An 18,162-nucleotide genomic window follows, 5' to 3' on the forward strand; every position below is an offset into this window, starting at 1 on the left:
GTTTATTTATGTTGTGACTCTAGGAATTGTCAACATTAATGCGCTTTTCAGCATTGGTAACAATACCACGCTTTCCCAAAATTTGCTTGTGAAACTTTATGGAGAGAGAGGGCCATCAACCAGTGAGTACTGTAAGGCCAGTGTGCTGCCAGATACCACTCTGAATAACCAGTGCTCCTTTAACTTCTTGTTCAGTGCCCCATTTGTCCCATGCTGAAGTGCTTGAACATTTCTCTTTGCTGAGATAGCTGAGTAAGGGAATTACAATTTGAGCCTATTTGGTTTTCGGAAGGTGCAGTTAAGTCCCACCAGTGCTGATTTTTTTTCCTGACCTACCAACTATTTGTTTATCTTAGAAAAGGTTAAAAAAAAAAGGAAATATTCCGAAGATCACATGAATGAAAAAAAAAAAAATCTATGTAACATTGACTGGCTTTTGTAATCTAAAATGAAGTGCAGAGAGAGCTTTTGCTAAGATTACATTCAAATTATTTGAAAACTGAGCGTAATGTACTTAATTGAAGATTCATCAAACCTTGTAAGTTAAAGAAAAAGAATGAAAATCTGTCTGTATTAGTGGAGTATGTTTAGAACCATTGTTATTTTTAGGTAATCTAGTGTGGAACTGCAAAATTAATGTATTTTTTTTCTGTGCATATGTAGAAGCCTGTTGAAGAGCCTAAGAAGGATGATCCCCAGCTTTTGAGAAAAAAGCGTGCCACTCAGGCTGAAAAAAACACGTGTCAGCTGTATATCCAGACTGATCATTTATTCTACAAGCATTATGGAACCAGAGAAGCTGTGATTGCACAGGTATTTCCAGTCCCCTTGTTTTAAATTACCTGCTTTGACTTCAGGTAGTCCTGATAAATTTCATGTAACTTATCTGTGTGTATTTTTGCTTATTTACTTTATAACATCTTGTTTCATTTGTTAAAGTGGTCTTGACATAATTGAAACAGCATTTTTTATTTTGCTAAAAGGATGCTGTTTCTGTGACAAAAGTCCTGGGCAGTTGTGCCTCCTTTAATAGCAGCTGTGATGTGCTTAGCACCTCTGAGCAGGACTTGCACTCTGACTGTTCTCAGTTCTTATTCAAAAAATAGTATTTTCTGAAGAGTTCCTGTTTGTCAGCCTGCAAAGCCTCTGTTTTACCACTTGCATAGGCTTCCCTTTGAAATTCTAGCTCAAAACACTGTGAGCTAATGATGCTGAGATCTATTCCTGTAGTATCTTATATAGTGGATGGTTAAAAAAGTGGCAGCTAAAAGCAGGTGCTTTTCATTTGTCAATATACTATTAACTGGGAAAAGGGTCAATATGATGTAGTGGTTTTGCTGATAATTTGCTAAAAGTGTAGCTAGCATGTTAGCATACTTCTCCTGAAGTCTGAAGTTTCACTGCCACTTGCAGATCTGAATTTTACTATTTATCACACTATACACAGGCAATTCAAGTAGCCTTTTTCAAAGCCCGGAAGTCATCTTCAAAATCAGCTTTTTGGCGAATTAGCATTTCTGCATGCTAGAAAAGATAAATGATTAGTTTTTTTCACGTCTTCTACCAGCAGTGGAGGAATAATTCTTAACAAGTAATTTTTTTTCTCCAAGAAAGAAATGCAATGCTTTGAATATGATTTCCACTACAGTGGTGTCTTACCAAAGCGGTGAATAAAGGAGTAGCACAAACAGCTGTCTGAAAGTTGATAGAATTATGTGTTTAAAAAAAAAATCAAATGGCAAATTCCTTTGGTGGTATCTGGCATGGTGGTGGTGCAGGTACTGGTAGTGATTTATTTCCATTATGTGCCATCATTTGATTCAAAAGGCCTGTTAGGAGTTCCTACTTCACAATATCATATATTGTGGGCCTTGCAGCTATTGCTGTTTAAGATAAGCCATAGTGCAGTGCACAGATCTCTGAACTGTAGATACTTTTGTTTTTGACAGATTTCCAGCCATGTTAAAGCAATTGACACCATTTACCAGTCAACAGATTTTTCAGGGATCCGTAACATCAGCTTCATGGTGAAACGAATCAGAGTAAGTTGTGCTGGAAATGCTTTCAGCTTCACTGATGCTGCTTGGAGGCTGTGTTCTTCAAACGTCCCATTCCTGTTCACTTGTACCCATTTACTGTTTTATAACAGTCTTTAGCACGAGTGTCTCTGCAGTAAATGATGCCCTAAACCATTTATTTAGTTTGGTTTTAGTGATTATTGTCAAAAGACCTCTATTTCTGTCATTACGCTGTGGTCAGTTTTTCTAAAGGAATCAACTTTGTTTCAGCACAGTTGTTGTGTGGTGAAGAGATGATTGCTATTCTCCAATTACCTTAATAGTAAAATAGAGAATGGCTATCCAGGTTGGGACTTCCTTGTAAAAGTGATGATTTAGGAGGATAAATACAGATATTTGGGTACCGAGAGAAAAGAAATAGAAGGAAATAAGAGAATGGGGATTTACTACATAAATGCAATTCTTCATTTATTGTAGTGGTTTGTTTTCCAAATACTGAGGTGGTAATTTACAATTAAGGCTTTTAAATTTTAAACAACATCTTTTAACTACGTAACATAAGAAGGTACTGACAACAGTGAACTTCTTAGCTGGCATGTGCAAGTGGAAATGAATCCTGTCTTACAGTTTGTTTCAATTTACTTTTAGATTAACACAACTGTAGATGAGAAGGACTCTTCCAATCCCTTTAGATTTCCTAACATTGGTGTGGAGAAGTTTCTGGAACTGAACTCAGAACAGAATCATGATGATTATTGCTTGGCCTATGTGTTTACAGACCGTGATTTTGATGATGGAGTCCTTGGTCTGGCTTGGGTTGGAGCCCCTTCAGGTAATTCTAGACAAGCCTTCAGTGCTGAGATAAAGTACTGTAGGTAGGCACTAGAAGAAAGGTAGAAACCATCTTTTAAACTTGCAGCAAATCTCCTAGCTTTGCACAGTTTTGGTTGGGTATGGTTTAATTATATTTTTAGTATGTTGTGCCACTTCAGTTCATCTTTCTGTATTTCTGATGAGCAGGATATGAATAATGAAGAAAAACATATTTCTTTTGTTATAAAAAGGTGATACTACTTGGATTGCTTTTTATTTGTGGTAGGTGTGAGCAACCACTAAAATGACAGATGAAACAAGTATTTCTGCTCTATATAAACAGAGCTTTCAGCTGTGAGAACAACACAGCTGAACTTTTAGGTTTTCTAGGTAGTATTGAAAGAATTTTTTTTTTAATCAGTGAGCTCTTGTTCTGGGAGATAACAGAATAATTACTACATGACTCTTCTTGAACTGATCCTCATTAGTTTCAGTCTAGTTGTGTATTTTGGGTATAAAGTATGTCCTTTCATGTAAAAAAAAATCTCAATTAGTGAGACTTCGCAAGAGACAGGATACCTTAATGAGAACATTATTGAGAGCTTTAACGGAATTGAGTAATGGTGGAAGAAACGTGAAACTGTTCATAAGGGGTAAGAGATCAATAGACCCATGACTGCAGTTGATGTGTCATGTCCACCTGTGTGGACTAACCTTAGTGACTGGAAGAATCACAGGAAAAGTAATGCCCAGATGGTGAACAGAAAAGAGAAATTGGGTCTGTGATGACCATTCTAGTGTATACACTGAGCAAGCACAGGATTAATTGGAATGTGCAGTCCATAAACACTGCTTTCAAAACTGAATTTAATTGAGAAAAACTATGATCACTGAGATTCTCGTCCTTAACACACATACTGACAAAAATCAAATGGGATATGTCACTAAATCAAAATTTTACTTGAGAAAGAAAGGCTTCTTTAGAGTGGTTTTTAGACACCATTTACATTAGCAGTAGAATAGCTGAATTTTAGAACATTAATAATGCTTCAGTAGAAATTCAAGTTACGGAAAAAATTGGTGAAATTAAAGTCAAAATTTGGGGAATTTTCCAAACAGGAAGTGGGATGCACCTGACTGCCAGCCTTCTAAACATGGGTCTCATTAACCAACACATCAAAAACATTTTCAGCTTTAGTTTGTACTTTTTCTGACAATGATAAGTAGGTAACATTAGGCATTTTATATAAAAGCTCTTGCTGTGAGAGAAGATCTCTGAATTTACTGTGTATTTTTTACTGGGTGAAATCCAGATAAGGTGTAGGCTGAGGCCACTTCTGTTGCACATTGCACCCTGCTAGTCTTGTACTACAGGTATGATGGAATAAGGGCTCATCCATGCAGTGAATGCCCAAAATAGCTCTCAAAAACTATTCTAAACCAGCTAACTTCATGTGTGAATGTGTCCAATCAGTGTTGAGAGCATTTGTGTGAATAAATCGAATCTGCTTTCAAGATTGTGTTGATATTAATTACAGAGAACTCTTAGTCTGTAAACCTGCAGAGGCAAACTGTTGCTCTGGATGTCAGTAGACAGGTAACACAACTCTTTTTTCCTGAATGTGTGACTGTTGTACTTTTGTCTGAATGCAGGGAGCTCTGGTGGAATATGTGAAAAAAGTAAATTGTATTCAGATGGTAAGAAGAAGTCTCTGAACACTGGAATCATCACTGTCCAGAACTATGGCTCTCATGTGCCCCCCAAGGTTTCTCACATTACTTTTGCACACGAGGTTGGGCATAACTTTGGTTCCCCTGTAAGTATTACTGGCGATCTGTTAACTCACTCTCAGCCATTTCACAGGGTGCGATTTACAAATGGAGGTTTTACTTCCTACAAACAAGGAAAGCAGAATCCTGACTCCGTGAGCATATGTGCACATTCATTGTAAACAAACAAAATGGATGGCAGCTGAGCCCTTTTATGAGCATTTGACAACACTGGTGCAATTTTTGTGCATTTTGCGAATTGTTTCTTTATATTAGTTCAATCCCTTACAAAGGTACTTTAGTATCGTTCCCTAAATACTTCCCTGTCTTTATGAAGAGTAGGGTCACATGCATCTTGTTAAATGTGTTGTACTTCATCCTGGAGAGGAGGAAGAAGCACTGCAAAATTGGTTAAGGTGACGCTTGATTCAGCAAGTGTCTCACATGCTGAATGTTAGATGTTTTATGCTTACAAGTTTATATATGGAAATAGTGGAGGGAATTAGGATACCAATGTTTTTGAGCAGAACTGTTTCAGACATTTAGGGATGCAACTTGTTTGTGGCAAGCTTGAAAGCATGAGGCTTTTTGTTTTGCCAGTGTGTAATGCATTTCATTCCTCATGCTGGATATTTTACATGTAGTCACTGGCTGAGACTCCTGCTCTGTTTTGAAGTTCTCTTTGTACCTCCCTCAGAGCAAACAAGAAGAATGGATTGTGGCTTCTATGAACTCCTCCTGCTTTTATTCCACAGAATGGTGATTATCCTTCTGTGATCATAAAGCTACTCTTTTTAGGAGATGGCTGCTTTTCCAAGTCAATATTCATCCTGGGACATGCACTTGGGGGTAAATTACCAAGAATACTAATAAGATGAAACTTAAGAAATTAGATACTTGCTACTGTTGTCTTGGGGGAAACAAAACAGCAACAGAACAGAGAGTACCCAAAATCAAACCTTGGGTTTACTTACAGTTTTTGTATTGCAAACAACCTGAGAGTAATATGGTGGTTTTGGTTTTTGGTTTGTTTTTTTTTTTAATTCTGTGTTAAGGCTACCAAATACAGGTTACTTCTGCACCTGCCATGATTGAGTTAGTTGTAAAATATTTGTTTTGCAGCATGATTCTGGAATGGAGTGCACTCCTGGAGAGTCCAAGAACTTGGGACAGAAGGAAAATGGCAATTATATCATGTATGCAAGAGCTACATCTGGGGACAAACTTAACAACAATAAGTTCTCTATCTGTAGCATTCGAAACATCAGCCAAGTTCTTGAGAAAAAGAGAAATAATTGTTTTGTTGGTATGTATTTAATCCTCTTGAAAGCAGAATAGTTAAGCTGTTACTGTAATGCTTAATTAATTTTTTTTTAAATTTATTTATCTTAATTGTTAAAATTTACCGAAAGGTTCTGCAAGTAAAGAATTGAACTTGAGATCTCCAGTCCTGTGTCAGGTTCTGGGCTGGCCAGCACAGAAACAGCAGGACATACTGGAGCGAGTCCAGCCAAGGGCCACAAGGATTGCTAAGAGACTGGAGCATCTGACATAATTGGAGAGTCCAAGAGAGCCTGTTCAGTGTGGAGCAGAGCAGGCTGGGGGAGGCTCTTCTCTGTCTTTGTAAATGCCTGGTGGGAGGGAGTAAACAAATAGGGTCAGACTGGGTTCAGTCATGCTCATTGTGAAAGGACTAGAGGTGAGGAGCACATACTAAACTGCAGGGAATCCTATTTAGACATGAGAAAAATTCATGCAAAATTCTTTCTTCCTGGAGTCTGATGTGTGAGCTCGTGCTCTCATGGGTTTGCACATCTACTCAGTAGGTTTGGGTTTTGGTTCACCCCAGTACTATCAGCATGTGCCTCAAGGCCCTCTGACTGTTAAAGGGGTGCAGGAAAGGATGCAGCTCCCTGGGAGACTGAGCAGAAAGCTTTTTCTTACACTCCCCCTCTTAGCAGCCAAAACCTTTTACTCAGAGGCTTAAAATTCTATGAATTGTGGGAATGACTAAGCTGGGTGTCAAGCAGTACTGCAAGTTGACTTGAGCCCTAGTCTGAAGTCCACCTTGACCAGGCTCTTTCAGTTGTGATTAGCTGGATGCTTGTTAAGGTTTATAAGTATTTGCATATTCTTTGTACATAAATATACTGGCATTTTTCAGAGTCTGGGCAGCCCATCTGTGGTAATGGACTGGTTGAACAAGGAGAACAGTGTGATTGTGGATACAGTGACCAGTGTAAGGATGACTGCTGTTATGATGCAAACCAACCAGAAGATAAAAAGTGCAAGTTAAGGCCAGGCAAAAACTGCAGGTATTGTTCCCGTGTGTTACACTACAATTTAATTTTGGGCATTTAGTGGGAACTTTAATGGGGATTTCAGAATCTGAATCTGCTTACCTGCATTTTTATGAAAGTACTGATTTTGTTTAAAATGCTTTATACAATGAGTGAAAAGTACGCAAGCATAATTATGCCATGGTAAAAACTATTTTCAAGTCACATTTGGATTAGCATAAATCAGAAATTTGTTGAGTGCGTGAGTGGGTTTCAGGGTGAATAGTTTGGAATGGTTCGTGCTTTTTCTTGGCATCCACAATTTGTGTTTGTTTCCAGCCCCAGCCAAGGCCCGTGTTGCACTGCCCAGTGTGATTTCAAATCGAGGACAGATAAGTGTCGGAATGACTCTGACTGTGCTAAGGAAGGGATGTGTAATGGTGTCAGTGCTCTCTGCCCAATATCTGAACCCAAAGAAAACTTCACAGTGTGCAACAGGAACACCCAAGTTTGCATAAAGGGGGTATGGTTTTTACAGTCTTACGTAACTGCTAATGTTGTTTATTGCAGGGCACTGTATTGTGAATTGATATGATTTCTGTGCTTACTGCACAGGAAGCTCAGTCTCTTTCTGTATAGATGTTTGATTTATTGGTGTCAAAATAACAGTGGAAGTACACCAAGGATCAAGAAGTAGATAACAAATCCCAAGGTACCTGAACTGTCTGAGAAAGTTGCATTTAAAGTTCTTTGTAAAAATCAACATTATGGAAGTGTTTTATTTTCTAGTGCTACCTTTTCACTTCAGTCTTGGTCAATAATTCTGTTGCTTTAGAAAACTGGATATACTGCCAGTAGAGAATGAATTTAGTTTATTGTCAACACACAGTTTCTCCAAACGTGAACATACAGCACTGATGTGCAAGCATATGGAATTAGAATGATTCAGATTATAAAAGAAGATACTGTGTTAAAAAATAAAGTAGGGTAAATCACCTTTTAAAAAACTAGAAAATATGCCAAACTATTGACACTAAAAAACTGTAATAATTTTTTGTTTATAAACTTTGGAAAAAAATTGAAGCAGTTGCTTTTATTGATGAGCATCTTTAGACCTATGATGATGCTTTCGGATACTAATTTTTAATATCTTTCCTAATGTCAGAGTGTTTAAAAGTGGAATTGATTTTTGTGTTGCTGTGTTTTTTTGTCTCCCACAGCAATGTGCTGGCTCTATCTGTGAGAAGCACGGCTTGGAGGAGTGTACATGTGCTAGTTCAGATGGCAAGGATGATAGAGAACTGTGCCATGTCTGCTGCATGAGAAAAAGTAAGATTTATCTGAATCATAAGTGTAAATAACAGGAGGGGTCTGAGGAACCTGCTCATGGTGTTTGTACTTGAGTTTTTGTTAGCTTTGAGAGCAGTTTGTTCAAACGTGGTTTCGGACAGACATTGCATTGTACTGTGTGGGAAATAGACAATATATTCTGCATTTTTACAGATTAATAGAAAAGCATTTTGAACAATTAAACACTAGGGTGGTATTCATGCACGGATGTTTTAATACGACAATGGTTTGATTAATTCATCTTCACTTTTCAGTGGACCCAGCTACTTGTGCAAGCACAGGCTCGAGCCGATGGCAGGAATACTTTCATCTTGAAACCATCACTTTGCAACCTGGATCTCCCTGTAATGATTTCAAAGGCTACTGTGATGTGTTTATGAGGTGTCGGCTAGTAGATGCTGATGGCCCTCTAGCTAGATTAAAGAAAGCAATTTTTAATCCGGAACTATATGAAAATATTGCTGAATGGATTGTGGTAAGTGTTTTTTTATATTACGAGTTCTGACATGATATGTTCTTGGTAATCAAAATTCACAGTTGATAAGTGTTGATATGCAGAGTGCTTCAGCATTCTTCAAAGTATAATTAGCCCTTGTTTTCCTAGATTTTCTGTAAGCACCCTGTGTGCAACAAACAGGTTTGCTAGATTGAAGAGAATGGAAACAAATAAATAAATTCAAATAAATAGGATCTGTTAATACCTCTACTCATTCACATTCTTAATTTACTGTTTTTTCATATTTTGACTTCTTATTTGAATGCTCTGACTTCTTTTAAGGAACAAAGTATTTTGATCTTTATCATTCATCATTTTTATTGTGCTAGATGACACTTTAATAATAATAATATACTGGAAGAAGAGCTAGTGTCAAACACCCTTGGAGAGCTGCATAGGCAATTTTGTGCAAGCTGTTGATTGTTTTAGGCTTATACAGCTCTGCTGGAATGTATCTTCTGTGAAGTACCCTTCTGATGCTAGTATTGGGGCTTTTCTGTGGAAGAACTTCGGGGACATTTCTTTCAAATGTTAGGTCACATGTTCTTGGACACATTTCAGAAAGCTTTTTGATGACTTCTGAAACGCAGTGAAAAGCCATATTCAGTGTCCTCTATCTCCTGTGCATGTGTGCCAGCCCACACACAACCTTTTTGTTGTTGTGGTTTTGTTTTTTAGGCTTATTGGTGGGCAGTGTTGCTTATGGGAATTGCGTTGATCATGTTAATGGCTGGCTTCATTAAGATATGCAGTGTTCATACTCCAAGCAGTAATCCAAAGTTGCCTCCTCATAAACCACTTCCAGGTGAGTACTCCAGCTAATTGTAGAGAAATGTTTTCTCTTCAGTTGTTTTGTTCTAAAGAGAAATTTCAGGTGTTTCAACCTACAGTTCTTAGTCTGGCACTGTGAAACTACAAATGGAATTGATGCCAGTGAAACAATTCATGAAAATCTAATTATTGTCTTATTTTCCTCTAACATAACATTCATATCAAAAGAAAGCTTTGAAGACTTTTTCCAGCATCGGAGTTGTTTTATTTCCTATTTCATGCTGCATTTTGTAAGAATTGGCCTGTTTAGGGGAAGTACTGTTGAGATACTGAACCTGTTCTGTACGTCCTCCGTGCACTTAATCATTTAGTTAAAACTTTGCAGATCTGAATCCAAAGCCTTCCAGAAAAATAGTTGTACTTCATTTGCATGGCCAGGGCAACTCTTCTGGAAATAATTTGAGTTTTTAAAATTAATTTTAATAATGGCTACTTTTCTTTGAAACAGGCACTTTAAAAAGGAGGAGACCACCACAAACCACTCAGCCCCCACAGCGGCAAAGGCCCCGAGAGAGTTATCAGATGGGACATATGAGACGCTGACTGCAGCTTTTTGCCTTGGTTCTTCCTAGTGCCTACAATGGGAAAACTCACTCCAAAGAAAACCTAATAAGTCATTGTCCCCAGTCTAACTCTCAAAAATTGAAGAGGAAAAAAAAAAAGCATGATATGCCCTCGAAACAAGTGGAAGTGATTAATTTTTAATGAGAGAATCTTCCAGCTCAAAAAGAAGAAAAGTGTTTTTCTTGAATATTTTTAATTTAGTGGCACAAAGTTCTAGCATATCATGATTCTTTCCCCCTTCTGTGCTCTTCATTGCTGCATTTTCTTCACTTGCAGGCAAATATGGCTGTAGTAAAACTTTTACTCAAGAATTGAGAAAAAGATATATTTTTCAACTGCCAGACAAGGCTAGGAAGCTAGACCACCTCAGCATTGGAGACATTACCTGTCAATGTATATACATTGTTATATGCAGACATGTATTTCTAACGTACACCCGTACTTGTGTGCAATTGTAAACAAGAGAATTGCAATATGGATGTTTCTTTGTATTATAAAACTTTTCCGCTATTAATGAAGAAATTACTGTTTAATTGACATACTCAGGATAACAGAGGATGATGGTGTGTAGTGGTCAAGGGTCCTGTGATGCTTTACACAGCAATTTTGAATCCAATCACACTTTTTTTATCGTTATCAAAGTTGTTTCAAGCACTCATTTCATCTTTATCCAACAGCTGCTAAGACACAGCATACAAGCCTGGATGGTCTTAGAGACATTTAACAGGTGTTCTGCAAACTTTGCAAATGTCAGAATGTTTCAAAAATGTTTTATTGTAAGTGTCTTCCTTGTAGCTCAGCGTAAATATTCTTAATTTGTCTGATTATTCAGTGAAATAATGAATAGTTAGATCAAATATTTCCATGCTTTATTAGAAAATTCTGCCTGTTATTCAACTTGTTTTAAAAATTGCAACCACTTTATTTGGGCTATTCAGATATTCTTACAGTTTGGTAATTGAGTTCATGTTCTAAGGGATGTGGAAAGAAAGAAAAGCTGTAGGTTTTGATTTTCTTTTTTAATTTATCAGGTGTTTGGATAACTTTTCAGCATGATACTGTTGATTGATAACCACTAAAGTAGAGTGATTTGCCTGGCTACCGAGGCAGAGTTAAAACTGTAGGTAGGACTACCAATCTTCCCACATTTCTACCAGTAGTGAAGTTCGACAGCACAATGTCCCATTCCAGAGTTTTTATTACGAATGTAAATAATTGGCATTTTTGAAGATTAAATAAAAGATGTCTTAAGGTGCTTACTGCTATGCAGGAGATGAAAGGGGGCATTACAAAATGTTTAAGCTTGTGATGTATTTATTGCTTGTTTTCCAAAAGCACCGAGCTAATTAGAGATGCAAATGGCTATAATTTTCCTGGCTTTGCTTAGGAGAAAATTTACTAAGGGTTGGACAGGCTTCCTTTGTTTGTTTTTTTTTGGTTTTGTTTTGTTTTTTAAGAGTATAAGGTTTACACAATCATTCTCATAATGTGACGCAAGCCAGCAAGGCCAAAAATGTTACAGAATATAATGGGATCTCTTCCTTGTAAACTTGTACAGTATGTGGTAACTTTTTCAAAATACAGCTTTTGTACATGGTTTAGAGACAAATTTTGTACATGAAACCCCAAGTCCAATAGACTATATAAATAATTCTAAATGATCTTAACTAGTTAGAAGTGTATGTAGTTGCTTTTAAGTCATTTTAAATACATTTGTTTTAAGACTGTGCAAAGATTGGAAGTGGGTTTGCATTTCTAAAATGGTGACTTTTATTCAGCAAGAGTTCTTAGTAACTTCTTGAGTGTGGTAGACTTTGGAACATGTAAATTTTTTGCCTGTAATGTTATCCTGTGGTAGGATTTTGGCAGACAAATGCTGCCCTATTTTATTTTGAGTCTAAGTTAAATGTTTTTTGAAAACAGAAATGTGCACTGAACTCTCCACTGCAAGTCAAGATGTGGTAAAGCCGAAAGGAAGTTCAAGACAATGAAACAGAAATACTACTGTCGATTTCATGTCCACTGTGTTTTATACAGTCTCTTTTTTGTTCACTTTGGAAATTTTTACTAAAAAATGCAAAAAATAAAGTATTGTGCAAAGATATGTAAGGTTTTTTGAAACTTGAAATGCATTAATAAATAGACTTGATGAAATCATCTTCTGAAGATCCAGTTACTTGTTGAGCCCTGAAAGCAAAGAGGAATACACAGATTCCTCTTTGCTTGATTTTTGGCTTTTACCGTCACGCCAAAATGTAGTTGTACTATCTCTGCCAAAGTGCCCCTCTCACTTTTAACATCATGTATAAGAATAAATGTGTTTGTGTAACCTGTTTAGGGAAAGCCATGAAATTAATTTTAAATTACTTACATGATCACAGGAATAAAACTTTTCTTACCTTCCAAATGAAAACTAGTTGCCTCTGGGATGTTCAAGCCTGGCATCAGCTGGTGGTTACCTTTGGAAATATATTTGGAGAGGAATGTTGGAATTAATATGCAATACTCTGAATACACGATTGATGGTTGAGACTGACAGAAGGAGCAAATGTGCTTTTTGCAAGGCGTTTTAAAACTGCTAAGCTGGGTGTCCGGGTTTTCATGTGTGTTGCACAGTTGATTTAAGTGATAAGATTGCTTTTAAAAGCCAGGTCCTGCCAGTGAGTCTTCCATTCTTAGGGCTGTTTGTTGAGAGTGGCCTGCTTGGGCATCTGTTTCCTGAAGTGAGCAGGGTGGACTTTGATGTTATCAAAGCATACTCAGAGTTCCTTCCTCACAATGCTCCCCCCACCACCACCCCCAGGACTTTTTATAGAAGTGCTTCTCCCTGTAGCTAAATAGCACTGTCTGTGCAAAGGGCATTAAAAGAAAATCCCTTGGAGCAGAGCCCTTCTGCAAATCCTCATAGAGGTGGTGGTGGCTGTGTTCAAATCTCTGTGTTGGAGCAAAGACCAGAGGGGCGGAATAATGCCTAAGCAGCTTAAATACAAGTTTCAAGTATATTTTAAAACATAAACGAAACAAATCAATACATAATTTTTCTAGCTAATATTTGGCATAATCTTATTTGTACCTATTAATTTATTCATCTTGCATTTTTTAATGTTTTAGTTATTAAATATATACATTTTCCTCATGTAGAAGCATATACAGCATAGTCAGAATGGTGTGAGCATGACAAGGGCATCAAAGTCCTCTTAAGCAATGAAACTTTATACCATACCATTGATGTAATTTGGGTTTTAATTAGTGTTCCGATATTTCTTTCAGGGAAAACACAAAAAGGAAGGAAGAGGTTTTTATTTCTGACTATTGGAGGCTCACTATTACAGAGAGGTGGTGAAAAGGACAGCAGCCATCCTGTCACTCTGAACTGTGCCTGCTCTGACAGCAGTGAGCACCTGGTGGCTTCCAGGGTCTCAAATCAGCTGAATGGAGTAAGACGGGAGAAATTCAATGAGCACAGAGTAAGGCGCCACTATAGGCACTTGAAATTGTAGGCATGACTTCAGGTTTATGTTCAGGCATGGTGAGACTGAATATATTACAGATTGGGCTTTATTCCACTTGTATATCAGAAATTAGTGTAATGGGTGTCAAAACAGGGACAGAATTTGTTTGGGTATATGATTTGTGAAAAACGGCATCAGAAGAAGTACTTTCATAGCCACAAGAGTTCAAGTACTGAATGTTCTTTTAATTTTCCTCTTGACTTTTTAAAACCTTTCAAATTGTCTTAGCTGAGGATATACCAACTTCTCTTAGCTGAGAACTGGAGAATGTTTTTTCACAAAAGGCCAGTAGAAGTCATCAAGCTGCAGTTATCCCCATTTCTTGAGAGTTTGAGCACAATGTAGACACCTCTGACCCTTCTTCCACCTGCTTTTCCTGAAGTAATGCCTGTGTCTCCTGAAGTATAGATCCCTTTATTGGCCTTCTTACCGAGTAAGTGATAGTCATTTGCAAGAAATGCCAGTTTTGGTGTCTGAAATATTTCTAAGAGTGTAGTTTCTGTACTGGAGGAGTACAGCCCAATTCATTATAGCCTTTGCCTCTTGCTCTGTCATCCTTCAACATCTGAAAAAAGCTTTTCTTGAGGAGTAGGGGTAGGATTTTGTTCAGGAAGGTGACAAAATTTATAGCTTAGAAAGTTGGTGATAACTGATGTAAACGCAATTTCAGTGACAGTATTAAATCATTCTCTAAACAGACAAGTATATCATAAAAAAAGAAACTTCTTTTCCAGGGTTAAGTTGCAGATCTTCAGCTTTTTGCAGAAGCAACAATTCAATTCTAGGAACAATCTAGAGAGATGCCTAATTTGAGTTAGCCACACATACTTCTCTTTCTGTTTACTCTCGTTTTCCATTGTGCTTTGGAAAACTAAAATGGCCACATTGTCATTTGTTTCTGCCTGTCATTCTGCAGGACATGGTCCATTGTAACTTCATGCCCCTAAAAATGCTGTCACTGGGTCTCTAGTAATTGAGTCTCTCCAGTGGAATACAGCTACTGCAAATGTAAAAAATCAACAAACCAAAGGGCCTTGGTGCTTGCCTAACTCTCAGATACTTCGGCTGAAATTTCCTTCCGTGAATGCTCCTGATTTGACTCAGCTATTGTACTTAAGCAATTGGTTCTTACACAAACACAGCACATACTACAGAGCTCTCATAAAATAATTATGTTGAAAAATTTAAATATTTGGGATAGCAGCCTGAAACATGAAATTAATCACTTAAATTGTAATTTTTGACACAGAAGGTGGACATACTTCTGTGTTTAAAAAACCATTTAGCTTTATTGAACAAAATCTTTCGAAGCAGAAATCTTTGTTTTCAGTGAGGAACTAGGGATTCTTTTGCATGGATTTTGTATTTAAATAGATAAATATTTATCTGATCAAGATGATGCTCCTAGGAGCCATTTTAAATATTGGAACAGCTTCTGGAATGTACACCTCAGGATGGACAACAATTCTCATTTGAGATCTAGGTATGCTTCAGTTCCCATTGTCGTTTGTGAGCCTTTCTGATTCTGAACTGAGTATTCTGTTTGTTTAAAGGGATGGTAGTTATTGAAAACAGCTTGTAAATAAAGTTAATATTCTAAATGGTTGGCAGAGATGCCTGCATTCAACATCTGATCGCTGTTCACTGCTTGCAGGATCTGCTCAGCTTGTTCATTTGTCCGGCTATCTAAATAAATCCCACTTTATTCCTGATAACATCTGGATATTTTGATTCAAAATTCCCTGCAATATCTTGGTGTTAAAAAATATGCTTTGCTTCAGGTCTTAGCACTTTCTTGCATTTTTTTTAACACTTAGAGAACATTTAACACAAATCACATTCAAAATGCAGAGTTCAAGAAACCTTAATTTTTAATGATCTTGTGCTTAGCATTAAAGTGACAAATGAATAGATATATATTGATTTCTGTTTCAGTACGCACAAACCATAGAATAAAAACAATCTGAGACAATAATGTTCCTTTTTGTTGTTTATATTCTGACATAGGAAACAGGGGAATTGTATATGTTTGACCTTACAAAGTTTGTTTTTATGCTCTGAAACTGTTTGAAGGTTTAATCATTTTCATTTATTCTGGCAGTTTAAAGTAATGCCAAAATCTGGTATACAGAGATTTAGAATCTAAAAATCTCAGACCTTATCTGAACAGATAAAAATTATTTAAATGCAAAAATTAACTGAACTTAGTTGTGCTAGAATTTTGTATAGTATACTAAGCATCATTCAAGTAATTAAATTGCTAGTAATTTAAATCAGTTCTCTAATTAAAATAGTTAAATAGCAAAGCATTTTCAAAAATAGCAAGGTTTGTTACAGAATTTTTAGATGATACTATTATTGGGGTTTTCATGTGGTTATTACAGCTCAAACATTTTATATTTTTATATCTATTTGGCAGTATTTTCTTTTATGAACTATTTAACTCTCCCTTCATTAGGAAATAATTTAGCAAAGTTTTAACTGATAGTCATAGCTATTAATGTTTGAAAGTATTTACTGGGAAACAAAGTTTCTTTTTTTCCCTTAAATCCAACAAAATTAAGTTTTTCACAGGCTTACAGCAATGCTTTTGTCAAATAATATTTTTATTTCTGGTGAGCAGATTTCTTTTCAGATTTTAAAGAGCTGAAAATTGACAGTTGCCTTGATGAAGCTGGTCACTGATCATTTTCAGAGTATGCTCCTAGATGAACAAAGAGCATATTTCAGCTTACTGTCAGATGATGAAAACTAAATATTCTTAATGTATTTTTTCACCACCTCTGAAACTGCTAGGATATTTGATGCAGCTGTGAATTCTTAAAACATTTTACTAGGTGTATCATATTTTGAATATTGTGGTGAGGAGTTGTCTTTTTTTGTTGTTGCTCATTTTCTGTTTTGTCTCTGGAAGCGATCTTCACACCTCACAAATGTCTTCACTTGGGATGGATGAAGGTGAACATTGTCAATGCTCTGGGGGCAAAATGTGTATCTGGAAAGAAAAGACAGCATGTGAGCATAATGTTGGTTAGAAAGCATAATGTTAGGATCTCCCATTCTTTAGCCAGTTCTTTATCCTGCGTTTGACAGGACGGTATCTTTCTGTTTTTGTAGGCTTGTGAGGAAAGAGCTGTATCTGCCTGCCAGACCATAGGTACAGAGGAGCAGGCAGCTCCTGGGAAATGAGTGCATTGTGCCTCTGTCTCCCTGGTGTCACTGTGCACGATCTCCACAGCACACCCTCACAGTCACCTGGGCTTTACTGTCACTGGGGCATTGCCATTGTTCCAACTCACACGGTGGCCCTATTTGGGCTGCTGGAATACTGGTATTTAGCTGGGAGGTTGCTAAAAATCAGCTCTGTAGGAATCTAACATCAGCAACTGCATATGCCACAGAAATGTTGGAATCTGGTATTTTACGCTCTTAATGGTCTGTTTATTAACTGTTTTTTTAAGTTTATGCTTTTACATCTCAAGTCTTTGCTATTAGATAATCTAACAAAGGAACTTTCATCATGTGTACAAAGACCACGAACATCTAGAGGTAGAGATATCCAGAGAGAAAATATTGCCAGCTGTTCAAATGCTTGAGAAAACACAAGAGAAGTCAAAATACAGTTCATGTTCATTACCTTTTTTGATTATTGAATTTCCAAAATTGCTAATTCTGCAATATACGATGTGTGGTCTTCTGAGGAAGGCAGAAATCTGCAGAACTTTTTTCTTTGAGGAAAATACTTTTCCTTGAGTGTCCTTTGTTTCTCCTTTTAGAACCACCTAATAATCTTTTATTCCTCCCCTAAACATTAATGCAGTATTTCAGTGATAACTGAATGTCACTGCCCAGATTGCAAAGAACAAAACCCAGCACATGATCAGAGTCCACTAAAAGCTTGGCACAAACTGCTTCTACTTGCAGCAAAAAAAAAAAAAACAAACCCAACTTCCAAGGAGCATTAGATACCAGCATTGTTTTTTGTCAGTATAAGTGCCCCTCTCACTTAATCATTTCCTAGATAAGGAAAGTAGTACATCAGCAGTATTTGACTTGTGCCAGGTTACTGGCACAGCTGCATTGGGTAAGAGCTTCCCAGTTAGGAAAATTACTTCTCACCTTCATACCTTTTATCTCAAGGTACAGGAACCTGTACCTTAACAGAGCTCCCTAGTTTGCAATGTTTGCTTTGCTTTAATTTGCTTTGCCAGATAGGTCAGTACCGATTTTGGTGATGTTAGAGAAACTCCTTTTATTTTAATGGCAGGAGCACGTGCCAAGTGCCATGTTAGGAAAACACCTCCAAAATACATTTTTAGGAGGATTCAACCTAGAAGAATATGATCCTTTCTTCTGACCCCAGCACACAGAGATTTTCATATGAAATGTCTCTTTAAATTGTCTAATTTGTTTCCTTGTGTCAATATAAAGGAGATGCAGCTCTGCCAATAAGCTGTTCTGCAGGAACAGCACCAGTTGTGGTGGTAAGGGAATGTACTGTGGAAAAATGGCCTTCTAAGACTGAGCCT

The 18,162-nt window shown here is 37.1% G+C and overlaps 2 protein-coding genes across 2 annotated transcripts in view; one reads left to right on the forward strand and one right to left on the reverse strand.

Moving 5' to 3' along the window:
- Nucleotides 1-12,278, forward strand: part of ADAM10 (ADAM metallopeptidase domain 10) — a 41,319-nt gene extending 29,041 nt beyond the window's left edge. Inside the window, exons 6-16 of the mRNA XM_066196122.1 lie at nt 664-813; nt 1,950-2,042; nt 2,667-2,850; nt 4,485-4,648; nt 5,724-5,907; nt 6,766-6,916; nt 7,220-7,403; nt 8,101-8,209; nt 8,485-8,705; nt 9,405-9,531; nt 10,006-12,278. Coding sequence (XP_066052219.1) covers nt 664-813; nt 1,950-2,042; nt 2,667-2,850; nt 4,485-4,648; nt 5,724-5,907; nt 6,766-6,916; nt 7,220-7,403; nt 8,101-8,209; nt 8,485-8,705; nt 9,405-9,531; nt 10,006-10,100 — 1,662 coding nt within the window. The 3' untranslated portion in view covers nt 10,101-12,278. The remainder of the gene's footprint in view (nt 1-663; nt 814-1,949; nt 2,043-2,666; nt 2,851-4,484; nt 4,649-5,723; nt 5,908-6,765; nt 6,917-7,219; nt 7,404-8,100; nt 8,210-8,484; nt 8,706-9,404; nt 9,532-10,005) is intronic.
- Nucleotides 12,279-15,486: 3,208 nt separating this feature from the next.
- LIPC (lipase C, hepatic type) overlaps nt 15,487-18,162 on the reverse strand; it is a 53,681-nt gene continuing 51,005 nt past the window's right edge. The window contains exon 9 of the mRNA XM_066196444.1: nt 15,487-16,628. Coding sequence (XP_066052541.1) covers nt 16,523-16,628 — 106 coding nt within the window. The 3' untranslated portion in view covers nt 15,487-16,522. The remainder of the gene's footprint in view (nt 16,629-18,162) is intronic.

Source organism: Chamaea fasciata, unplaced genomic scaffold (genome assembly GCF_029207755.1).
Source record: "Chamaea fasciata isolate MVZ Bird 193981 ecotype frontalis unplaced genomic scaffold, bChaFas1.0.hap1 SCAF_14, whole genome shotgun sequence".
NCBI lineage: Eukaryota > Metazoa > Chordata > Aves > Passeriformes > Sylviidae > Chamaea > Chamaea fasciata.